The sequence below is a fragment of the Passer domesticus genome, chromosome 8 (assembly GCF_036417665.1).
Source record: "Passer domesticus isolate bPasDom1 chromosome 8, bPasDom1.hap1, whole genome shotgun sequence".
Classification (NCBI taxonomy): domain Eukaryota; kingdom Metazoa; phylum Chordata; class Aves; order Passeriformes; family Passeridae; genus Passer; species Passer domesticus.
This window is the reverse complement of record NC_087481.1, coordinates 7,770,143-7,795,544: the sequence shown is the minus strand read 5'-3', so window position 1 is coordinate 7,795,544 and position 25,402 is coordinate 7,770,143. Positions and strand designations below refer to the sequence as shown.

Below are 25,402 nucleotides of genomic sequence, written 5' to 3'. Positions count from 1 at the left end.
GGGGTATCCCCGGGGTCAGTTGGGGTCACCTGTCCTGGCTGTGTCCCCTGCCAAGCTCCCCACAGCCCCAGCCCCTGCCCAGGGTGGCTGGAGGAGGGGCAGGACAGGCCTTGGCTCTGTTGCAGCTCAGCAAGAACAAAACCATCTCTGCGTGCTCAGCCCTGTGCTCAGCACCCGGCCCAGCCGTGTCTCAGTGCCAGTGTCTGTGCCCTCAGTCCCTGCCAGGGCTTTCCATGGCAGCTGCCAGGACAGGTGACCCAGGTGTCACCCCCAGTGAGGGCTGCCATGGAAACAGTGCCAGCACTGCCCCTTTCTGTCTGGCTGACCTGGCCTTTGGCCCTGGCAGTGCCCTTTGCTGCTGGTTCCTGGTGCCTGAGCGGCCAGCGCGGCACAGGGCAGGTGGCCGTGGCACAAGCCCCCAGCAAGGGATCCCCTCTGGCTCTGGGCAGTGACAGCAGCCCTGAGCAAGGGGCCCAGGGCAGGATTCCATGGCCACCAACCATCCCAACGGGTCCAGGCCTTGGTTGCCTCAGCCCCAAACTAAGGAACAGGTCCCTGTGGCCGTTGCCATGGCACCTGGTGGCACCAACGATTGTCACTGCAATTGTCCCTGGAACAGCCCTTGCACTGCTTTGTCCTGAGGGTTGCCGTGGCAGCTGAAGACAGCAACAGCTCTGCAGGCAAGTGGCCATGGAACCTGGCTGCAGAAATGGCTCCTTGGGGTGGTTTCCAAGGAAACCTGAACTGATGAGGGTTGCCATGGCAGCCAAACCCAGCAGTGGGGTCAGTGCAGTGTCCATGGCAACAGCCCCTTGCCATGGCCCAGGGCAGGTTGGGATGATGATCCACCCTCACAGCTGGCCCAGGGCAGGTCTGCAGTGCCCTTGGTGGCAGGTTGGTCCTGGCACACATTTGAGGAGGGTGTCTGTTTTCAATAGGGAAACTCAGGAGTTTTAGATTGCCTCAAAAAACTAAAAAGGTAAAATCCCTCTATGCCTGAGTGCAGTTCTCAGAGCAAAGCAGGTCCCAGGTGAGTGAGGAGAGACAGGATGGGGTTGGGCAATGTGGAGCAAGGATGTCCACACAGGGTCAGACCTCAAGGCAAAGCTTCTGTGAGCAGGCCAGGCCTCCTTAGGAGAGACCCCGGATTGATATCAACCACAGAATACTGCAGTCACCCTACTTGAAAGAGAAGAGTAATAAAAGATACTCTTTAAAACAGGACTATGTATTTCCTAATAGCTCTTTTAAATATTTCTCCATAATGCAGCAGGAAACCTTTCTGAAGAACTACCCAAGAGCAGAGGGAAATCAAGGCAGAGCCATGGTTTGTCAGGACTACCTGGATCCTAATGAGCCCTGTGGTGCATTTGGAGCTCTTGAACGTCAGGGCCTGAGAGGAGATTGCACAAACCTTTCCAGGAGTCAAAGTCAGAGGAAACACCCAAAGTGTCTCAAGGCATGAATGGGTCCCACTGAGGTCCCTCTCCAACACAGGCTCCTCATGGACTCCTTGGAGGAGAGAATCGCAGACCAGGATGGCACAAAAACTTCTCAAAGACTCGGTGTGAAAAGGAAAATCCAAAGTACCTTAAACAACGTTGAGTAACTCGAAGTATTAATGAGCCGCACTGAGTGTCAGTACATAGTTCTCAAGGGACTCGTTAAAGCAGATAGTTGGGGCCATGATGGCACAGACCTCTCACAGAGTCTGTAATCAAAAGGGAAACACCAAGGACCTTAAAATAACTGAAGTACCCTGAAGCATTAATGAGCCCCACTGAATGTTGTTACTGACAAAGCCTCTCCAGGGACTAATTACAGCAGATAATTGGAGGCCATGATTGCACAAACCTCTCAGAGAGTCCAAGGCAAAAGCAAAACCCAAAGTCCTTTGAAAAACCTGCAGTCCCTGGGAGCATTCAGGAGCCGCCAGGGCCATTGCTGAGCAAGGCTCCCCAGGGACTCCTTCCAGCAGATCCTGGAGGCCACTGGGATGTGGGCTAGGGGGGGATGCTGAGGGCAGGACAAGGGGCTGACAGTGCCCAGCCTGGCTGGGGCTGTGCCAGGAGGCCCCAGAGCCTCAGGACAAGGTGTCTCCTCACAGCCCTTGGTGGCACAGACCCTGCTGCTGTGCCCCAGGCCACCAAGACTTGGCTTCTCTTTGTCCCCACCTGTCATCAGTGCCTCCAGTTCTCTGCTCTGCCTGGGGCCTGGGGACACTTTCTCAGTTGTGTCCCTCAGTGGGACCCATTAAAAGTCCAAGAAACTTTGGAGTTGGATTCTGACTTGGAGTTCTGGAGAGATTTCTTCAGCTGCCTCTCGGGGACTGATGTTCAGAGCCTGATCACAAAGCCCCAGAGGGTCATTAAAGTCTTTGTGCTGTGTCTGTGCTGCTGAGCTGGGCTGGGCTCCTGGCACAGAGGCAGCTCCTGGCAACCAAGAAGAGCTTCAAAAGCACATTTCTCTTGATGAGCAGCTCTTCTGCCAGCCCAGCAGGGCTGGGGCACTGCCTGCAGCCAGCCCGGGCACAGCCCAGAGGCACAGAGAGCTTCAATCAGTCAGGGCTGGGAAGGTGCTGAGAAGTGCCTGGGGCAGAATCCCTGCCAGCCCTTGGCACAGGAACCTCTGGCTGCAGGACAATGCAGCTGCAGCTCCTGGAGTGATCTCCTAAAGCTGGAACATCCCAATGCCTGCAGACTCTGTGAGTGCATTCTCTGATTCTCTCTTGTGCAGAGCAGCCAGGGGTGCCCAGGGCTGTCCTGCAGAGCAGGCTCCTGCCGCCCAGGGTGCTGTGCTGGGGCAGGGACTCTGCTGCCTGCCAGGGACAGCTCTCAGCCAGCCCGGGGAGCTGCTCCCAGCACTGGGGAGAAGCTGTGGGGGGAAGGAGCCACCCTGAGCAGGGCAGGTGCTGCTGCTGAGAGGGGCTGGGTGGGGCAGGGCTGCTCCCAGCTCCAGAGCAGCCTGGGCACAGCTCCGGGGGACACTGCCCAAGGAAGGTAAGCCTGGCATTGCTGGAAAGCTCAGGAGCTTTCCTTTTCCTGCTTGGAGAAGGATGGGAAAGTTGGGGTAAGGACAAAAAGATTTTTTATTTTGATACATTTTCATATATTCATAGCTCTGAAAATTACTATTATATAGTTTTAAAATTATAATCCTTACATCACTCTATTGAACTCTTTATTAAGTCAATTAAACAATTATTACATACTTCTTTAACTATAATCCATAATTATCTCTAGTACATTTCCTTACCTTTCTCCTTGAATTTAGAACAATTGGATGAATGTATAAATACATTCCTGATACTGTATAGTCTTATTATCAGGAAGAGGCCCTACTAGAAGAACATTTTGTTTTTTGACCAGAATGTGAGCAGTCACAACAAAAAGTGATGGCAATGAAGCCCTTGGACCTACTCCTATGAGTTGAGCAGCTATGTGTAACTGGGGAAACAGAATCTCCTATTGGATGTTTCTGTTAAATATCCTAATTAATCCACCTTAATGAATTGTTGAAATCAGTTGTGCCCAATTCCCACTTGGACACCTGGAATCTTCCAATAAATGTCTTTTCTTTTTACTTTACTGTTCTAACACCTTTGCAAGAGTTTTATTCTTTTTTTATTAGAGACAACAGAGGGATGAGAGAAGCAGAACAGGAACTGTAATCCCAGAATCACAAAACATTCTGAGTTGAAAGAGACACACAGAATCATGAAAGTAATGTTTGAACATTTACAGAGACTCCAGAACTGTAACTTTGGGTGGTCAGTCTCTCTGCTGGGAGCCTCCCAAAGGGCCCTCAGCCCTGGACAGCAGCAGCATCACCTCTGCAGGGCCCAGCAGGGCTCTCCTGAGCTGCCCTTGCCCACCTGCACACACAGCCTGCCCCAGCCAGGGCCCTGCACACAGGCAAGTTTCTGTAGGGCCGGGGCCAGGGCACACAGGGTGGGATGGGCTCTGTGAGCGCTGGCAGGGACAAGGCTCCTCTCAGGAGGGAATGTCCAGGCCCAGGGAGATGCTCAGGCAAGGAGAGGGGGCTGAAGAGAGCAGTGCTGGGGCAGGAGGGCACTGTTGGTGTGTGGGAAGTGCCGGGCACAGCTGGGCACAGGGAGCACTGTCCTGAGTGCCCGCCTGTCTCAGCCCTGCCCTCTCAGGCACAGCACCACAACATCTTCTCTTGTTTCTGCCTTGCCCTGATATTGTCACTGTTATCTGCTGCTCTCAGGGAGGCTCTGGCATTTGCAGCAGCTGAGTCAGGCACTGCCCTTGGCATTCCTGCCAGGCAGGGGTGTCCATGGGAATGGGGTGTCCAAGCTTCCCTGGGACATGTGGGGCTGTGGGCAGAGCAGTCCATGGGAAAGGGGAATGAGCTGAGCCCCCTCCCTGAGATCCCATCATGGGCACAACCGGGGATCTCCTTGCTGTGCCCTTCCAAGCTCTGAGCTGCCCTCCTGGGTGCAAATCTGTGCCAGAGCCTCTGGCAGTTCCCTGAATGTCCCATGGGGAAGGGCAGAGCTGCCACATCTGAGGAAATGCTGCTGGGTTTGCCAAGGGAGCCGTGAGTGTCCTTGGCACAAGGGAGTGCTGAGACCTTGCCCAGAGCCCTTTAGAGAGGGTGAGACATTCAGGGATCCCTCTGCTCTGGGCAGGCTTTGGTTTATGCCAGGGTGACCCAGGAGTGTGACTGTGCTCTCATTGCAGCCAAAGGTGCAAAGCCAGGGCAGTTGGGAACAAACCCATCCAGCTCCTCACCTTCCATCTGCCACAGGGAATCCTTTGCCTCTCCCATCTCTCAGTGGCAAACTCTGAGTGCAGAAGGAATGCTGGGGATTTCTGACCTCAGAGAGCCAGCAATGAAGTTCTAAAACAATTCCAAAAAACAACTCCTGACATTCTTTAGAAGTGTGAGTGCAGATGGTACCAATTCTTTCTCCATTAAGTGATTCCCCTGACAAATCCTGAATATCCAGCCTTGTCCCTCTGCCCCATTGCCACAAACCCAGGGCAGCAGGGCAGGGATGGCTCCTCAAGAGCCCCCATGCACAGGCCTGGCTGCTCCTGGCACACTCAGCCAGCACAACTGGAGCTCAGGCAGGGACCTGGGTGAAGGTTTTCCCAGAGCAGGAACAAGGGTGAGCGAGTACCACTGGAACAGTCTGCAGGGAATGGCCCAGGTTTGGCTCAAAGCAGCCTCTCCTGACTTGTCACTGTCCTTTCTCCATGAACAGGTTCCCATGTGCAGCCCCTGCAAATTTCCAACAGCAGCTCCATCAGCCACTTCCTCCTGCTGGCATTGGCAGACACGCGGCAGCTGCAGCTCCTGCACTTCTGCCTCTTGCTGGGCATCTCCCTGGCTGCCCTCCTGGGCAACGGCCTCATCATCAGCGCCGTAGCCTGCGGCCAGCACCTGCACACGCCCATGTTCTTCTTCCTGCTCAACCTGGCCCTCAGCAACCTGGGCTCCATCTGCACCACTGTCCCCAAAGCCATGCACAATTCCCTCTGGGACACCAGGAACATCTCCTACACAGGATGTGCTGCTCAGCTCTTTTTTTTGTATTTCTTCCTGTCAGCAGAGTATTCCCTCCTGACCATCATGTGCTACGACCGCTACGTGTCCATCTGCAAACCCCTGCACTACGGGACCCTCCTGGGCAGCAGAGCTTGTGCCCACATGGCAGCAGCTGCCTGGGCCAGTGCCTTTCTCTATTCACTGCTGCACACAGCCAATACATTTTCCCTGCCCCTGTGCCATGGCAATGCTCTGGGCCAGTTCTTCTGTGAAATCCCCCAGATCCTCAAGCTCTCCTGCTCCAAATCCTACTTCAGGGAACTTGGGCTCATTGCAATTAGTGCCTGTTTGGTATTTGGCTGTTTTGTGTTCATTGTTTTCTCCTATGTGCAGATCTTCAGGGCTGTGCTGAGGATCCCCTCTGAGCAGGGACGGCACAAAGCCTTTTCCACCTGCCTCCCTCACCTGGCTGTGGTCTCTCTGTTTGTCAGCACTGTTATCTTTGCTCACCTGAAGCCCCCCTCCATCTCGTCCCCATCCCTGGATCTCTCAGTCTCTGTTCTGTACTTGGTGGTGTCTCCAGCCCTCAACCCCCTCATTTACAGCCTGAGGAACCAGGAGATCAAGGATGCCCTGAGGAAAATGATGACTGTATCTTTTCAGAAACATTAAACTTTTCTTCTCCAGAACCTTCAGAATGTAATTCTTGACAATCTTGGCCTTTTTTTCCTATTTGTCCATTTTGTCACTGGGAATTTTTCCTATTATTTTTCTGGTGTTATAATGTTTTTATAAGATACTGCAGTACTACTCTGAGTATTTCTACATGATATTCTCTTTTTTAACACAAAGGCTTTTAGGTGGCTTGTTCCTTGTGCATGTGAATAAAAAGAAGTGGCTATCCTGAGCTGTGTGTCCAAGGCATTTCCTCAGCCCTTCTCTGGCTCTGCAGGCGCAGTGCCTGTGAGCAGAGGTGGAGGGAAGGGGCTCCCAGCACAGCAGCACGGCCAGGGACAATGGCCTTGCCTCTCCCCACATCTGCTCCTCCCAGCTCCACACTCCCCTTCCCAGCCCTGCTGTGGGGGCAAGGCCGGAGTGCTCTGGCAGCTTGGTCACTGTCCTGCTGCGTGTCTGTGCTGTGCCCTCAGGCAGGGACAGGCCATGGGCACTGCTGGGACACAGCTGGGCTCCAGCACAGCAGCTCCACCAGCAAAGGGCAACTCCTGAGGGCAGGGCAGGAAGGCTTTGCTCCCCTCCAGAGTCACTCTCAGGACTCTCAAGAGGCTCCTTGTGTTCCTTGTTCTCCCAGGGCTCAGTGGGATGAGATCAGGGTCTCACTGGGGCCTTCAGGGGACTCAGGTCTGGGTCAGGTTTGCTTGTTGATGGCCAGTGCCCATCAGATGCTGAATGGTCTGTACTGAACCTTCCTGGGGCCCTGCAGCTTGTGCCAGGGCTGATGGCAGGGCAAGGTTTGTCTGGAGGGCCTTGGGAGCTGCCAGGAGAACACAGGGGACCTGCAGGGACAGTGTGTGCCAGGGAGCAGCAGGGAGTGGAGCTCACTGGGCACAGGCCTGGCCAGGCTGGGCTCACCCCGAGATCAAGGACTGAATGTCTGCTGTGAGCCAGGAGAGCTCTGCAGCCCAGGGACACAGCAGGCCCAGGGAAAGGAGTCTGGGCACTGCCTCCTCTGATCCTCAGGGAACTCCCCCAGGAGGATCCAGGGCAGCCCCAAGCCCCTCTGGCAGTCCCGGCACAAGGCAGGCACCTCTGAGCCCCCTCCATGCCCCGCAGAGCCTGTGTGGGAGGGGGTGAGTGCAGGGAGCACCATCAGCTGCCTCTGTGTGCCAGGCTGAGCAGCAGAGCCCAGCAGATGCAGCCCAGGGCCCCGGGCAGCACAGCCCCCGTGCTCTGCAGAGCAGCAGCCCCAGCTCAGGGCTCTGGGCAGCAGGGCAGGGGCTGCAGCAATGGCTGCTGGGGCCAGCACAGACGTGTTCCCCTGGGAAAGGCTCTGGGGGCAGCTGGCATGGGCCAGGAGCAGAGCAGGGGCCCGTGCATGTGCAGAGGAGCCCTGGCAAGAGGCTGCCCTGTCCCTGGGGCTGCAGGAGCTGCCTGAGGAGCCCCGGGGCCAACTCTGCTGCTGGGCTGGGCAGCGGGGCTGGCCCTGGGGCTGCAGGAGCTGCCCGAGCTGAGCATCTGCTGAGCATTCCAGACCCAGAGTGGCTGTCCCTGACCTCCAGTGCCTGCAGTTCCTGCTGCAGGGCCAGACAGGGCTAGGCTGGGGAAGGGAGAGGAAAACAGTGGGCCCTGCAGTGTCAGAATGATCTCCATGGTTCCATGAGGCCCAAAGTGTCACTCTGCTCCCCTTGGTCACAGGAGGCCTGCAGTGTCACAAGGCACCTTTGGTTCTGTGGGCCTGCAGTGTCTGTTTTGCTGGTGGGCAGGGTCAGAACCAAAGACACAGACACCAAGTTCAGGAATTGTGTGATTTATTGTAATGCAAACTGCAAAGAATCACAAAAGGAGCAGCTCAGCAATGCACCCAACCATCAGCACCAAAGATTGCCTGCAGTGATTAAGAAAGATCCAGCACCAGTTCCCCTCACGCTTCACCATCCCCCAGATCCACACAGCAGCTGGGGGAAGCTGTCACAGCCAAGGGCTGCAGAGCCACTCCTGGACACTGGGAATTCCTGCAGCTGCCTCCAGCCACAGGTGAGGCTCCAACCTCGCTGTGAGAGGGCCCAGCTCTGACAGTGCTGAATGAACAAACTGACAGCACTTCTAGTGCAGGAACATCTGGTTTCATCCTCCTCTTGGGTCCCTCCAAAAGTTTGGCCAGGGCTCAAGGAGGAACCAAGGGAGGTGACTTTGATCCTTCAGCCCCAAACAAGGCCAGATGTCAGATTTCATGGCCCTGTCTGGCTTCTAAATACAGAAAGGTCAATACATGTTTCACTAATGAGTGGCTACATCTATCACAGTGCTAATGACCATGCATATTTTATTGATGAGCAAATACAAAGATAACCTTTGGTTGGAAGGTTCATCCAGAGGCCACCTTTGGCTCAGGGCCTGCTGTTCAGGCCTCACTCAGGGCTGTTGTCCAGGCCTTGGCACTTCAGGGACGTGGTTTAGTGCTGGGCTTGGCACTGCTGTGTGACCAGCTCGACTGGGTGAGCTCAGAGGTCTTTACCAACAGAAAGGATGCTGTGATTCCATTATTATATCCACTGCATTCAGCTAGGTCTATTTGAGCAGCATTACTTCGCTCCACAAGTTCCCTCTTGCTCAACTCCTATGGCCTATGGCTGCAGCTCCTTCAGCTCCTGGTGCTAAGCTGCTCATGCTGAACGAGGCGACTCAGAGAGATGAATACAGTCCATGCAATTCCTTCTGGGACAGAGAGAGGAGAGGGTGTGGAAACAGGAGCATTGTTGGCTGTGGCCTCCTCTTTGCCCTTCATGCCTTTCAGTGCTTTGAACCAGCCAGGAGCTTTCTCCAAGAGTGCAATGGAGCAGCTGTTCCTGGTCTCATGTCTTGACTCACTCCAGTCTCTGACCTTGCCTGGTTTTGTCCCTCTTGCTGTGCCCTCTGCTCCCCCAGGGCTCAGTGGCTGCTGCCCAGGACTGTGGGACTGGCACAGATCCAGTGGTCGAGACCCTCCTTGCTGTGGCCTTGGAGCTGCCTGGGCACAGCAGCCTCTTCCATCTGGAAGCTCCTCATGGACAGGGAGTCCCCAGCTCTGTTCCTTGCATAATCTCCAGGAGCCCAGGTCTGCCATCTCAAGTCCCTGCTGGCACTGGGGGCTCCCAGGTGCCTCAGGCTGCTGTGACACCGCTGCACACGGGAGGGAAGAGTGGCAGGGGCTGTGCTGAAAGTCAGCTCCATGTGCTGCTGCTGCTGCTGCTGCTGCTGTGGGGTCATTTGTCCAGCCCTGGCCCAGAGTCAGGGATCAGATCCAGGCCCCACTGCTGCTCCCTCGGGATCAGCCCCGGTTTGGGTGTTGCTGTCAGGGCCAGCAGGAGCGGTGGCTGGAGCAGCAGGTGCTGACAGTGCCCCAAGCCCCGGGGCTGGAGGGGTCCCTGGGCTGGGCTGGGAGGGAGCTGCCCCTTGTTCTCCCTCTGCCCCAAGCAAAGCTGGGCCGGGCACAAGTGGGGCAGCACAGCCACCAGGGAGCCTGCGAGTCTCTTCCAGCCCTGGCTGCTCAGAGTTTGGGCCTTGGAGCCTCAGGTGGCCAAAGGCAGCTGCTCCGGGTCCCTCTGTGTGCCCCCATGTTCAGCAGTGCTGCTCCATCAGTCTGTGCCCAGCAATGGGGAAAAGCCTCAGCCCTGCAGGGCCAGGAGCTGCCGGGCTCTGCCTGAGCAGCTCAGCCAGCAGGAATGGAGCTGCTCCACATGGGAACCAGGAGCAAAAGGCTGCAGCACCTCGTGCTGGGGCAGAGCCTGAATTCTGAGAGGGAATAACAGAGTTATTCATGTGCATTGCTGCATCAGCACTGCAGGTGCTGTGCCTACAAACACAGAGTTCAAAATGTGCAAAAGAATTCTGCAGCTCTTGACTGGATCAGGATGTCAGCAGTGCTGAACTCCAGCTTAGTCCAAAGGAAACACTTCACACCTCTGCTCATATCTGCTAGATTTTTTTCTTCAGGGTATCCAGAGAAAAGTAAACAGAGGAGGAGCCTACATTTTCATTGTTTATCAGAAATGTTACTCTTTTTGCTGTACATTCCTTTTTAGGGTGATTTTTCTGTTAAAAAAAAAGGAAAAAAGAAAAAAATATGAAATATAAAAACAAAAAACAAACGTGTAGTGAAAATCTTCTCTAACTTTGGATTAAGAGGTAACTGGTATTTTTAAAAAGAGAACTCAGTTACTTTGGCATGGATCTATCTTACTGACATCAACATCACTTTTTTAAAAGATTCTGGGTTTTGTTTGCAATATTAAGTTATTTTAAATTGTGGTTAAATCAATAAGAAATTGAAAGATGGATTGTGTATGACTGTGTCTTGAGTGTAAAAATATTGCAGTTTGGAATTTGGATTTAAAGTGTTGGAAATGAAAGTTATAAATCCCAATGGATTGTGTGACAGCAGCTTTTCCTAGAGGATGTGCAGCACTCCAAGGACTTCATCAGTGGGGTTGGGGGTACTTGGACCTTTGTCCTGTGCCACTCTGAGATGTCATGGAATGGAACTTCACCTGCCACCAGCCCAGGTCACCCTCTGCCACCAAAGCTCCTTGGACCTTGTGCCCCCAGGCAGGCACAAAGTGTTTGTGCTGCTCCCCCTTTTGCACAAACCCACAGAGAGCTGGGATTTTTCCAAGTCTCATGTCTGCATTGGGCCATATTCCTAGAGAAGCAGCAGCCCATCCCAATGAATATGGTGAGTTATATGGATGGTTGTGAGCTCCACTTCCTACCCAGAAATCCTGAAACTGCTTCTGAATGCTGCTCCTTCAGCTCTTGGACACCTTCTCACACAGAGCTGGGAAAAAAATCTCCTGGCCACCAGTTAAATGGCGAGTTATGCCAAAGTTAGAGCTCTGTGGGAAATCTCTATCCATCCCTATCCTATTAATATACCAATATGTGGGGGTGTGCATGGATTTGTCTTGTGTACAAAGGAAGGAGTGTGCAAGCAACGTGATTGACACTTTCACTGTCCGTGTTCATCCCATACCCATGGGTACAGAGACGTTATGGAAACCCTGGCACAAACAGAGTCTTCTGTCCCTGGATACAGAGACATCCAAGAGCCCTGGCACACACAGACCCTTCTGCCCATGGATACAGAGACATCCAAGAGCCCCTGGCACACACAGAGCCTTCTGTCCCTGGATACAGAGACATCCAAGAGCCCCTGGCACACACAGACCCTTCTGTCTCTGGAGGACGGAGCGTGGTGGGTGGGGGTGGTTGGTGGGCAGTGAGTCCCGGACAGCAGGCCAGACCCGGCTCCAGCCCTGCCAGGCCCTGCCAAGGCTCAGTGCAGGATCCTCTGGAATGGGAAAGCCATTCAGCCTTCTCCCTGCCCAGAGGGGCAGTGCTGGCCTGGCAGCACAGGTTGTTTTCCCCTCAGGCTGCAGGAGATGAGAACACAACACTTGCCAGCACTGAGTGCGAGGCACAGCTCCGGGTGCTCCCCATGAACCTCAGCTCTGGGAGCACTGTCTGCCCCAAGCTCCAGGGGCTGCAGTGGGAGCCCGGCTGGGCTCTGCCCTGGGGCCATCCTGCAGGGACAGCTGGAAACAGGGAGCATTCAGCTGCCACAAACAGCCAAGCCAGGGCTGCAGGGCAGCTGCTCCAGCCCGGACTGCACTGCTGTGTGTTGTGCTCTGGGGCTGGGGCTCCCCACACAGGGGACTGGACTGGAGTGCCAGAGGACACAGAGAAGCTTCAGCTTCAGCCTCACTGAGGTGGGTGCATTGGCTGGGAAGAGTGGGGAGGCTCAAGGGGATTCACAGAGCTCATCCTGCTGCAAGGATGAAGGGAGTGGGAACTCAGCAGTGAGGAGAGCTGAGGGCTGGAGAGTGGCTCTGAATGACACTAAAATGCCACTGGACCTCTGAGACATTACTGCTCCTCAGCCAGTGACAGCATGAGTCCCTAAACCTGGGGCTCGGCCTTCCTTGTGGTCAGGGGCATCAAGATAGGCAACAGAGTGATGGAGACAGCAATGGGCTGGGAATTCACTGGGGGGAAAAAAAGGGAGCAGTTGAGAAGTAAAAGGCAGGTGGGGGAGAGAACTGTTCAGAGAAGGGCTGAGCTACAGCTTGAGCAAGCTGAAAAATGTCATTTGGAGTCATCCCAGATTGATTTGATTTCAGAAGGTATTGAACAAGTTTAATTTTTGGGAGGTGTCATGTTTTCCCTTGGAGGTGTACACTCTGCAAACTCGAGCTGTGTTGCCAAAATGCTCAAGCAAGTCTGCTGCAGGTGACACCATTTCTTCTTTGGCTGATTCCAGCCCGGTGCTGAGCTCCAGCAGAGCCCTGGCAGAGCCCAGAGCAGCCTCAGCATCCGCAGAGCCCGGCTGCAAGGAGAGAAAGCAGAAACTGCCCGTCAGCTGAGGGCTCCTGTCCCCTTGTCCCAGCTGCCCATGGTGCCCAGGCCATGCTGGCTGTGCCCAGAGCTGTGCCCAGAGCTGCCCATCAGTGCTGCCTTTGGGAGCAGGGCAGGAGGGCAGGACATGTGCCCAGCCTGCAGCCAGCCATGGCACATCCACCTGCTCAGCAGCTGCCCAGAGCAGGATGCTCCTGTGCTCGCTGCCATCTCCCAAAAGCTCTGATCCCACCCTGCCAAGCAGACGGGGACCCACCTCATGCCATCCATGGCTGGAAGAAAAGCTGGTCCCAAACGATGTCCTCAGCCTGCTCCAAGGGCACGGCCCATCCACGCCGCAGCTGCTCTCAAGAACTTCCCGATCCAGACTGGACCAACCAGAATGCTTCCTCTAGAAAAACAAACAACAAATTGTTGAAAATAGATTACAGACAAAAAGGGAAAAAAAGAACAAAAGTAAAAATCATATCTCTGTGAGGGGATTGAGGAAGGCCCAAGGCATGCCAGGGAAAAACCCAGCCATGTGTGAGCAAAGCCCAGGTTTTCTCCCTTCCCCCTGCACTGTCCCCCACAATAACCGTGATCCCCAAGCAAACAAGGGCAGTGGAGCAGCCCAAGCCCTTCCTTGCCTGCACAGCAAAGCAGCCCCTGCACAGGTTCTGGAGTCCCACCTCTGCTCCCACCACAGGGGTTTGTTTGTGTTGGGCTGGCTGCCCCAGCCCCAGCCTGGGGCACGGTGGGTGCTGGGGGCTGTTGGCAGGGCCAGGAGCCCACTCCCATTTCGTACCCACCCCAGCCCATGCCCCCAGCCCTGCCAAAAGCAGCTGGGCAGCTGACTGAAGAATTAGTTGCATCCATCCCAGCAATGAGTGGGGTGGGAACTTTTGGGATGAGGCCAGGCTGTGCAATGCCCAAATCTGGGAGCATCCCCCTGCATGTGGACTCATCTGTAAATTTGCTGTGCAGCCAGGCTTTGAAGAAGGTGCCAGAATTGAAGTCCATCAACTTAAGCTTACCAGTGGCCAGGTCCAGGGAGAGGCTGTCATCCTTGATGTCATCCTCGCTGTCTCCTGCAGCAGCAGCCCCACCTGATACAGATTTTCCAGGGGCTCCTTCTCCTTCCCTGGGCTCAGACCAGGCTGTCAGGGCTCTGCCCAGGGCCCCAGCTGTCAGGGAACCAGGACAAGCAAAACCAGCTTGGATGGTGGTCACCAGTGCTAGGCAGAGCAGCTCAGCTCCAGCACAAGGGCTGTGTGCTCCCTATCTGATGAGCCCTGGGCAGTGACACAGGCAGGACAAAAAAGTCTGGGGCTCCTTTGCTTCTGATGGCCAAGGCAGGTGTGGAGCTGTAACTTACTGGGGCTCTGCAGCACAGTGTGCCTGTGGCTCTCTCCCTTCTTCTAGGGCAGATCAATATCCTGCATCCAAGGATGACAGAACACCTCTTCTAATGAGGGTCTGTCCCAGTCCAGCATGGATAAACACCGCCTGATCAGATCTTGGCATTCTGGGCAGAGAAACCAGAAACCACTGGTCAGTTGGAGAAAGCTCCTGTTGGCTTTGCCCAACCATTCCCTGCCCACTCCATGCTGGATGTGCTCAGAGCTGGGCCTAAACTTTCCCATCAGTTCCCTGTTTTGAAGGCGAGCAGGAGAGCAGGACATGTGCCAACTCCTCAGCAGCTGCCAGAGCGGGATGCTCCTGAGCCCGCTGCTGTCTCCCAGCACTGGTATTGCACCCATGCCCAGAGATGAGGATCCACCTGAAGAAAGCCGTTGTGGCAGCGAGAGCTGATGGTCCCAGCTGATGTTCTGGTCCCTCCTGAAAGGGTGCTCCCCGCAGACCATCTGGTGCAGCACGATACCCAGGGACCAGATGGTAGCTGGCTTGCCATAGTACCAGCCAAAATGGGTCCATTCCGGGGGGCTGTATGATGGTGTTCCTATGGAATACAGATGGAGTTCATCAGGGGGATGCTGCTGCTCCCAGAGGCTGGCCCCAGCATCCCTGGGCGTGCAGGGGCTGCCCCAGTGGTACGCAGGTTGACCCACTGCCCCTCTTTCCAACACATGGGGTTGGAAAAGAAGCCATCGGTGTTGGAAGAGGGCAGCAGAAGCCCTGGCAAGGCCCAACCATGACAGAAACACACTTAGTGCTGAGGGAAAACCATGCCTTCAACCTCGCTGCCTGCATTGCCCCAAAAAACAAACCCAGAACAAACCAGGTGAGTGGAGGAGCCTAAGCCCTTCTCACCTGCACACCAAACTGGCTGGGGCACAGGTTCCAGGCCCCCCCATCTCTGCTACCCTCACCTACGGGTGTTTTTGTTGGGCTGGCTGCCCCAGCCCCAATCCTGGGCAGAGTGGTGGGCAAAGGCTGCCATCAGGACTGGAAGCTGGCTCCCCACCCAGCCCTGCTCAAACCCAACTCAGCTGAAATCTCAGGGCCATGAAGGGCAGCAAAAGGGAGAATCCCCGCTGCCACACCCAGCTTGGGCCCTGAGATGCTGGGCCATGAGATACCAGAACCAGGAGCACAGCCCTGTGTAGGCTCACCTGCAAAGCGAATGTAGGCTGTCTCTTGCAGGTAGGTGCCACAGCCGAAATCAATCAGTTTGGCTTGCCCGGTGGCCAGGTCAACGAGGATGTTCGCTGGCTTGATATCCCTGTGCAGGACCCCGCAGCTGGTGCAGTGCCGCACGGCCTCCAGCACCTGCCGGAACAGCTGCCGCGCCACCCCCTCGGACAGGAAGCCCCGTGCTTGAATGAAATGGTGCAGGTCCTGACAGTGCTCCGGCCGCTCCAGCACCATCAAGATGTCGTTGGGGAGCTCAACCCACTCCAGCAGTTGGACCACGCCGGAGAAGCCGCTGGACACCTTGTCCAGCAGCACAATCTCCAGGGGAGCGCTGGTGCCGTCGGGCTGCGGGAGGAGCACGATGCTGTCAGTGGGGCTGATGCCGTGCTGGGGGTCAGGAAGCCCTCAGCCAGCCCGGGATGCTCTGCGCCCTGCGCTGGCCCCATGCCCGCTCTCCCTCGAGGCGTCCTGGCAGGCCCTACCCTGCCGGGCCTCGGCTCATCCCTGCCCAGCACAGCACCTCGCTCACTCACCAGCTCACCCCAGTGATGGACGCAGTACCGTGGCACCCTTTTGATGGCCACCTGCAAGGCAAGTGCAGAACAGGGCTCAGCTCGCTGTCCACCCTGCCCAGTGCCATCCTCTGCCCGCCTCCTCCCCCCTGCTCCTCCTCCTCCACCCCCTCCTCCTGCGCCCGCCGCCAGCCCCGCCGCTCACCGGGGCGCCGTCCGAGAGCCGCCTTGCTGCGAAGACGTTGCCGAATCCGCCCCGGCCCAGCAGCGAGCCCAGCCGGTACCGCTCCTTCAGGCGCTGCTGCGCCTTCCCTGCGGGCGGGACGCGGCTGTCAGCGCTCGGCCCGGGGCCAGCAACGGCCCCCGAGCGCCCCTCACCCGCCCCGGCCCGGCCATGCCCCGGCGTTCGCTCCCTGCAACGGGACAGCGGCGCCTCGGGGCCGGGGGCCGCGCTGCCGAGCGGCGGAGCTCGGGCCGGGCAAGCCGCAGCGGAGGCGGCGGGAGCGGCGGGGCCGCCTGTGTCCTCCGCGGGCCCCGGGAGGAGCCGGGGCCGGGGCCGGGGCCGGGGTCGGGGCCGGGGCCGGGGCCGGGGCCGGGGCCGGGGCCGGGGTCGGGGCCGGGCTCGGGCTCGGGCTCGGCCGAGGCGGAGCCAAAAGCCGGCGATGCCACCCCAGCCCCAGGCACTGATCCCCGCCCAGCAGCGCCACCGCCAGCACGGCCAGAGCCGGGCTGAGGCCAGGAGGCGGCGGGACGGCCGGGGGCGGGCACGGGGCAGCCCCGCCCGGGGCCGGGGGCGGGCCGGGGGCATGGCCCGGCCCGGCACGGGGAGAGGGAGGCGGGGAGAGGAGGGGAGACCGGGAAAGGGAGAGCGGGAGAGGTACGGGACAGCGGGAGAGGGAGAGGGAGAGGAGAAGGGAATCTGAAGTTTCTTGTCTCGCTGTCGCTGCTGCTGCCGCTGCCGCTGCTGCCGCTGCTGCTGCCGCTGCCGCTGTTGCAACTGAAGCTCCGGGGCCGTTTGTCCCCGTGTCCGTTTGTCCGTTGCCCGCTCGCGCCCGCCCCGAGCCCCACGTTCCCCGAGGGCAGCCCCTGAGCCTCTGCAAACACGGGAACTTTGCCGAGTTCAGCCAAGAGCCAGAGTCTGGACTCCTGCACAGTGCCTCAGGAATCCCCTCGGTCCCTGCTGTGCATTGTCCCTGCTGAGGGTCAAACACTCTCAGAGCGCAATCCCTGAATGCAGAATTTGTACCTGACCCAAGCACTGCACTTACCTCTCCAACATTGCTTTCCAAGAAAAACAGGGGAAGCCAAACTGTGTGTAGGTCATGGTATCTTAAAATGTCTAAAACTTGCCAACTCATGGATCTTAGAGGTGAGATCTGGTTGGAATTAATGGGATGGACAACTAGTGCAAGATGGAAAAGGGGAGCATAAAAATAAATTGAGAAAAACATCTTGAATTGTTTCAATTTTCATTTAATTTCTTAAAAGCACTTTCAGTTTTTCCAGAAACTTCTCCTCAGTCCTGTATGCTTTTTCCAAGAACCTTTCCTGAAGAATGAGGTGCAGCTTCTATCACAAGATGTGCCACCAACTGCAGCTTCTCTTGGCTTTCCACACTGTGTGTGCAGCACAACACTTGCAGCAAAGCAGGACAAATATTTGAAGAATTTGGCAGCTTGTTCTTTTCTTTTCCTTGTGGGCTGGGCAGTTGTGCCATTGGTAAGGTTTTCATTGTTACTGTTCTACCCTAAGAAAACATGACAGGCTACCAAGAACTCCTGGGGAATGCAAGCCTGACTGAATGCAGAGAAACAATCTGCAGAGCCTGCAGCCAGAAGTGGAGAGCTGTGTGATAATCATTCCAACACCCCCAAGGACATCTTGAAAGTGATCTAGAAGATGAAAATGGGCTGACAGAGGGAGTTTGTTTCTGTGCTCACTTCAGAGTCTTCTACATCTGAAATCAATTCTAAAATCTCCATCTAAATCACGAGTACAATCAGTTCATGAAAAGCACCAGAAAAAACTGTACCTCTCAGGAGATGACTGAAAGAATCTGTAAAGGAAAAATGCAGGAGAAATGCATTTCTCAGCACTGCAGTATTTGCCTGCCTGAAACCCTCCTCCATTTCCACCCCATCCCTGGATCTGTTGGTGTCAGTTCTGTATTTGCTGGTGCCTCCAGCCCTGAATCCCCTGATCTACAGCCTGAGGAACCAGGAGCTCAAGGCTGCAGTGTGGAGACTGATGACTGGACATCTTAGGAAGCATTAAACTGATTGCCAATTTCTGCAAATCACTTGTAATAAAATTAATTTTTGATAGTTCTTTTGGTTTGGTTCTTTGATTTCCCTTTTTTTTTTTTTTTTTTTTTTTTAATATTCTTCCTAAATCTAGATCATTGTTTCTGCTATTTCTGACTTTGTTTCTCTCCACATTCACCGTGGCCGCAGACTGTGACAATGAGGAGCTGTGCACTCAGTGGCTTTAGATGAATTAAGAATTTCCCATCAGAGTTGTCTTCAGGGATGCCCTTTTGTTGCCTTCTCTGGAGCTGCAGCAGCAATGTCTGTGTGCAGAGCTGGGGGCAGAGCAGTGCTGGCACAGCAGCTGTGCCCAGCAGCAGCAGCAGCACTTGGTGTTGGCAGTGCTGCTGCCGTGGCCCTGCCCCGCTGCCCTGGTGGCCCTGGTGTTGCTGCAGGGCCTGAGTGCTCTCGGGGCCGGGCACAGTCCTGGGGGTGGCAGTGCCGGGGCTGCAGCAGGGACAGGCCATGGGCACTGCTGGGGCAGCGCTGACGCCTCAGGCCAGGCCCTGGGGGCTGCAGGCTCCTTACCCAGGCTCTCTCAAGAACACGGCCAGGCCAATGCTCAGCACAGAAAAGCCCCAGGGTGAGCAGCCCCAGGCTGGCCGTGGGCAGGCTGGGGGCAAACAGCATGGCTGGGGCTCTGCAAGGGCCCTGGGGGAGACGGGAAGGAGCAGCAGAGCAGGTGCTGATCCCTCAAGTCCTTTTCTGCCTGGCTGCTCTCCAGCCACTCTGTCACCAGCCTGTAGTGCTGCAGGGGATGTTGTGGCCAAAGTGCAGGACCCGGCGCTTGGTCTTGTTTAACCTCACCTTGTTGGATTTGGGCCCTGGATCCAGCCTGCCCAGGGCCCTGTGCAGAGCCCTCCTCTCCTCCAGCACATCCACACTCACACCCAGCTTGGTGTTATCTGCAAATTTGCTGATGCTGGACTCAATCCCCTCAGCCAGACCAACAATGCAGATACTGAAATCCACGCTGGCTGGCTCTGATCCCTCGGCCATCCTGTGGGTGCCCTGTGATGGCTCTCAAGGTGATCTGTTCCATAACCTTGCCAGGCACCCAAATCAGGCTGACAGGCCTGGAGTTCCCCAGATCCTCCTTCCAGCCCTTCTTGGGGATGGGCTCACACTGGCACCTCCACTCCTCTGGGACCTCCCTGCTGATCCAGGACTGATGGTAAATGATGGAGAGCAACTTGGGGAGATCATCCACCAGCTCTCTCATCCCCCTACGATGGAACCCATCTGCTCCCAGAGACACCTGTGAGCACCTGCGTGGCTCAGCAGCTCCCCAGCTGCTTCCTCCTGGATTCCAGGGGCTGTTCTGCTCCCTGTGCCCATCTACCAGCTCAGGAGAACACTTGTCCTGAGGATGGCCTGTTTTATTGTTGAAAACTGAGGCAAAGAAGGGGTGAAGTACCTCACCCTTTTCCTCATCTTTTTTAACCATATCCCCCACAATAAGAAATACAGATTGTCCTTAGCCCTCTTTTTTCCATTAATGTACTTATAAAAACATTTTTATTATCCTTCACAGAAGTATCCAAGTCGTAACTGAGCTTTCACCTCTCTAATTTTCTATCTGCAGAACCTAACAACATCCTTAAAAATTTCTTGATTTACCTGCCTCTATGTCCAAAGGTGATGCACCCTCTTTTTAACCCCTAAATTCATGCAAAAGCTCCATGCCCCGCCAAGCCAGTCATTTCTTCCTCTGGGTCATCTTTCTGCAAAAAGGAACAGCCTACTCTTGCTCCATCAAGGTTTCTTTACTGAAGTGTGTCCATCCTTCCTGGAACCCTTTGTTTTTAAGGGCTGTTTCCCTTAAAAGAATCAGTACATGATTTAGTACTCCCCAAATCTGCATCCTCAATAGGCCAAAGTCTGCCCTTAAAAGTCCAGTGTAGAAGATTTATTGATGCCCTTCCTCCTTTCATGGAATATTTTAAAACTCAATATTTTCACGGTTCACTGTGCCCTAAACAGCCTCTGACCAGCACTTCTCCCACCAGCCCTTCTCTGTTCATGAACAGCAGGAGACAGAGCTTTCCTTGGGAGTGGGAATTGCAGGAAACATCCCCAAAGTGCAGCTTGGAAGGTTCAGCCTGCAGCTGAGGAGAAAGCAAAGTCCCAGCCAGGGTAGAATTGTGGTGCTCGAGGTGTGGCAGCGTGAGGCTGGGCCATGGCCGGCTCTGTGTGCCAGGAGCCGGCAGCGCTGGGTGCAGGGAGCCCAGGGAGGGCACAGAAACGCTGGCTGAGAAATGCTGGGGCACAGCGAGAGGGGCGAGTGCAGCCAGCCAGGGCACAGGAGCAGCACGCACAGGGGGCACAGCCTGCAGGACAGATGGCCAAGGGCTGGGCAGGGCTGGCAGGGCCACAGGCACCCAGGCCTTTGTGCCCTGGGCTCGGGCAGCGCCTCTGGAGGCCCCACAGCAGGAACTTTCCTGGCAGGGGCTGCACTTTGGCTCTCCCTCGGCCTCCCTGGCCAGGCTGGCAGGGGCTGCAGGTTGATGGCATTTGTCCTTGCTGCCCCTCACATCCCCCTGCCCCACAGAGAGCCCCGAGCCACCCGTGAGGGACAGGCCCTGCTGGCCCAGGCTGGGCTCAGGGCCTGGCCTTTCTGCTTCCCCCAGCCAGCCCAGGCCTTGCTCAGCATTGCAGTTCCCTGCCCAGAGCCTTGGGCTCCCTGCACTCCTGGCCTCAAGGATCTGCTCTCACCAGTCCCTGGGGAGCCTTTGGCACTCCCTGCCCTCACTGGGGCCCAGCCATGCTCCAAGGCACTTGGAGTTTTGCTGCTGACTCCTTGAGCAGCTTCTTCATCCTTCTTTCAGTGCCTGAGGCTCCTGGACCCAGCCCCAAATCCACCGTGGGGCTGATTAAAACACAGAAAGCCCTCAGGAGCTCTTTGTCTTCCTTCAATTGTCTTCAAGTCTCCAGGGCTTCTGCAGTGATTTGAGTTAAGGAGGGAGATTACAAAGTGCACCTCATGATTTTTGTTTTTTTAATCACATATGTGAGTTTGGTTTTTATTTTTCATTGCAGAGAAGAGGTGATAGAAGCATTCCTCAAGTGATCTTGATGCTGAATGTCTTTTTAGGAGGTCTGGGCATGGAGACGAATGAGCCCTTTTTGGGCTGACCCTTTTTGGACAACCTGCTCTTCACCCACTACCTCACCATGTCTGTCATAACCCACCTGGGACTGACATCCCAAAATATCCAAAAATGTTAATGTAATTTATTCTTTTGTTTTATTCTGTAACACATTATTTTGTGTGATTATTTAATTATGTATATATTTGTTTTCATTTATAATATTAAGAGTGGTTTTTCTTACCTAGTTTTTATATTTGCATAAAAAATCTATACATTTTTAGTAGCCAAGAACATTAATGTTCTTTGGTTCTATGTAGCACATTCCCCTTCCTTAATTAATGAAGATCTATTGACTATTTATTTCTTCCTCTTTATGGTAATTAGTAATATGTCCAGTCATTTTGTCATTGTCATTGTTTTTATCATCTTTTTCTCAGACAGGAGCATGGGACAGCCTTTTGGTGTCCAGAGAGACATTTCTGGGGCACATTTGAGGCAGTTGTGGGTCTGGGGAGGGAATTTAGAAAGAACTTGAGGATATGGACGACACTTAGGGGAGCCAGGTGGGCACTTGGAGGGGCACTCAGGAATTCTGAGAGACATTTCTGGGTCCGGGGGAGCACTTGGGGGTCCAGGGCGGCCCTTGGAGGTCAAGGAGGGGAATTTGGGGCCCTTCGGGGTCTGGTCGAGCCCTTCGGAAGCTCGAACGGGGCTCTCTGGGGCGCGGGGGGTGATGGGAGTTGTAGGCGCGGGTATAATAGGGTTTAATCGCGCCGCGGAGCATCACGGGAATTGTAGGCGCAGCTGCAATGGCTTTTGGTGATGGCGGGGCATGACGGGAGATGAAGTCCCGGCTCGAAGAGCGCTGTACCTGCGCCGCGGAGCATGATGGGAGCTGTAGACCCAGAAGTGGCTGGACCGCGGCGTTTGGGGCTTCAGGAAGGCACTTGGGGTGACACTTGAGGGCCCGAGCCGTGACTTGAGTCCTCGGGGGGAACGTAAATGGTTCGGGAATACCTGGGGGGCGCTTGGGGAGCTCCAACTGGGCTCTTTAGGGCGCGGGGCACGGCACGAGTTTTAGGTGCGGGGCTGTGCTATGAGGGGCTCTGGGGCCGCGGGGGATGAGAGGAGATGAATTCCCAGAAGCGGCTGTACCGGGCATCTGTGGGGCTGGGAGCACTCAGGGGATCCGGGGACTCTTTTTGCGGGGTCCCGAATGGGCTCTGAGGGGCACTGAGGGATCCTGGAGGGTCAGGGGGACACTTATGGGACAGATGGGGGCGGATGCCGGGGTGGGCTCTGTGGAGCGCGGGGCATGACGAGCGTTGCAGTCCCGGCTCCAGTGGGGCTCAATTGCGACTGGAGCATGACAGGACTTGTAGGAAAAACGAAAAGATGGCACTGACATCAGGCTCTGCCCTTGAGGCCCCGATCCCTTGGGCTGTTTGGTTGTGAGCGGTGATGGACGGGAGCTTTGGCAAATGGGAGACGGCAGAGGTGGGAACAGCCCATTCAATCCCTCCAGTCCCTCTCAGTATTGCCCAGTTCATCCCCAGTACAACCAAGCACATCCACTATGCCCCTCCAGGCCCTCTCAGTAGAGACCATTTGTCCCAATACACATAAGTTCATTCCCAGTCCCTCTCAGTTCCTCCCAATGCCATCCACAGTATGCCCCAGTGTCTCCCAGTCTTCCCTGCAATGTCCCATGCCCCAGTGTCACTCCCAGTGTCACTCCCAGTATATCCCAGTATGTTCCAGCATGTCCCACTGTGTCTCAGTGTACCCCCACAGTCCATCCCAGTCCATCCAGATTCTCCCTCAGCATTCCTTGTGTTCTCAGGTTGTCCCAGTCCTCCACAGTGTGAATCCCAGTATATCCCAGTGTCTCCTACAGTGTTCCCAGTGTTTCCCAGTATGTCCCAGTCCTCCCCAGTGTTTCCAAGCACAGTTTAATTTCTCAGGGTTGCTGTGGCAGCCAAACCCAGCAGTGGGGTCAGGGCAGTGTCCATGGCCACAGCCCCTTGCAGTGGCTCAGTGCAGCTTGGGCTGATGATCCACCCTCACAGCTGGCCCAGGGCAGCTCTGCAGTGGTTTTGGTGGCACCTCGGGCTGGCACACACCTGAGGAGTGTGTCTGTGTTCAGTGGGGAAACTCAGGAGTCTGAGATTACTTCAAAAAAGCCCAAAAAGGGAAAACCCCTCTTAGGCTGAGTGCAGCCAGCTCTACAAGCACAGCAGGTCCCAGGTGAGTGAGGACAGACAGGATGGGGCTGGGGAATGTGGAGCAAGGCTGTCCACACTGGGTCAGAGCTCAAGGCACAGCTTCTCTGAGCAGGCCAGAGCTCCTGAGGAGAGACCCTAGGTCAATATCAATCACAGAATGCTGCAAATGCCTCTGGTCTGAAGAGAAATGTAATAAAATAAACCCTTTAAAATAGGCATGTGTATGTCTTACAAGCTCTTTGAAATATTTCTCCATAATTGGACTTGGAAAACTTTAATGACTCTCTCAGGGCTTTGGTGTTGTTTACATCAGACTTAGTCCCTGAGAGAGTCTTCAAAGAACTTCTCTAAAACTCAAAGTTAAATTTAAACTCCGAAGTTTCTTGAAGTTTTAATGGGTCCCACTGAGGGACATGACTGAAAAAGTGTCCCCAGGTTGCAGCCAGAGCAGAACACTGGAGGCAGTGATGACAGCTGGGGACAAACAAGGCAAAGGTGTCTCTGGTGCTGAATAAACCTGGATGTGTTTCAGGAATGCAAAGGGCCAAGGCCTGAGCTCCAGCCCCTGACAAGGCAGATCCTGTCCCTCCGTCCTTGCTCAGGGCTCTTCCCGGGATGGGCACTGGGATGTGGGGATGTGCAATGCCAAGGGCAGCACCATGGGGCGGCCCCGGCCAGGCTGCTGAGCAGGGACAAGCAGCCACCCTGTGATGTCACACAGCCCCTAGGATGTCACACAGCCACCTGTGATCTCATACAGCATCCTGTGATGTCACAGAGCACCCTATGATGTCACACAGCCACCTGTGATGTCACAGCCCACTCTGCAATGTCAAACAGCACCCTTGTTTTGTCACAGAGCCAGTTCTGGGATGTCACCCTGGAATGTCATGCAGCTGCATTGTGATGTCCCAGAAGACTCTGTGATGTCAGAAAGTTGCTTTGGGATGTCACAGTCTGTTCTGTGATGTCACAGTCTTCTCTATGATGTTACTCCGTCACGCGGTAATGTCACAACCCACTCGCTGATGTCACAGAGCCACCAGCTGTTACGTCCGGATCTGCTCTATGGCCTCATGCCCTACTCCATGATGTCACAGACAGCTCTGTGATGTCACAACCCCCTCAGTGATGTCACAAAACCCTCTCTGTGATGTCATACTGCCACTCTGTAATGTCACAGCACACACTTTGACCTCAGTCTCCTCTATGATGTCATACAGCCATGCCATGATGTCACAGCCTGCTCTGTGATGTCACACAGTCTCCTCTATGATGCTGTAGCTGCTCAGTGACCTCACACAACAAACTCTGTGATGTCATAGCCCAACCTGTGACCTCACACAGCCCACTCTGTGCTGTCACACAGCCCCTTGCTGCTCTGTGCCTCTAGGACACAGCCACAGAGGTGCCGCTGTGACACAGCCCCCTCTGGGACATCCCCCAGCCCCTGCCAGTGCTGAGCCCCTGTCAGCTCTGGCTGTGCCCTGCTGGTGTTCCTGAGCTGCCCTGGCAGTGCCCCAGCCCTGCTGGGCTGTGCACAGGAGCTGCTCCTGGCCAGAGCTGTCTCTCTGCAGCGCTGCCCTTGCCAGGAGCTGCCTCTGGGCCAGGAGCCCGGCCCAGCTCAGCAGCACAGACACAGCACAAGGACTTTAATGACCCTCAGGGCCTTTGTGCTCTTTGCATCAGACTCAGTCCCTCAGAGTGTGCTCAAAAACCTGTCAACATCTCAAAGTCAGATTGAAAAACAGAAGTTTTCTTGAAGGGTTAATGGTGCCCATTGAAGGACACAACTGAGAAACTGTCCCCAGCTTGCAGCCAGAGCAGAACACTGGAGGCAGTGATGACAGCTGGGGACAAACAAGGCAAAGGTGCCTCTGGTGCTGAGCAAACCTGGATATGTTTCAGGAATGCAAAGGGCCAAGGCCTGAGCCCCAGCCCCTGGCAAGGCAGATCCTGTTCCTCCCTCCTTGCTCAGGGCTCTTCCCGGGATGGGCACTGGCATGTGGGGATGTGCGATGCCAAGGGCAGCACCATGGGGCAGCCCCTGCCAGGCTGCTGAGCAGGGACAAGGAGGCAATGAGGCCCCAGGCCTGCAAGGGTCA

At 55.4% G+C, this 25,402-nt stretch overlaps 1 protein-coding gene across 1 annotated transcript; it reads left to right on the top strand.

Annotated features, from left to right (window-relative positions):
• The first annotated feature begins 5,259 nt into the window (after positions 1 to 5,259).
• Positions 5,260 to 6,189, top strand: LOC135305660 (olfactory receptor 14J1-like). Its single transcript, XM_064429406.1, has one exon. The coding sequence runs from the start codon at positions 5,425 to 5,427 to the stop codon at positions 6,187 to 6,189; it is 765 nt and encodes a 254-aa protein (XP_064285476.1). The 5' UTR covers positions 5,260 to 5,424.
• Positions 6,190 to 25,402: the final 19,213 nt, after the last annotated feature.

Coding starts and splice junctions, on each gene's coding strand:
- LOC135305660 (XM_064429406.1), top strand. CDS start 5,425: ATGTTCTTCTTCCTGCTCAACCTGGCCCTCAGCAACCTGGGCTCCATC.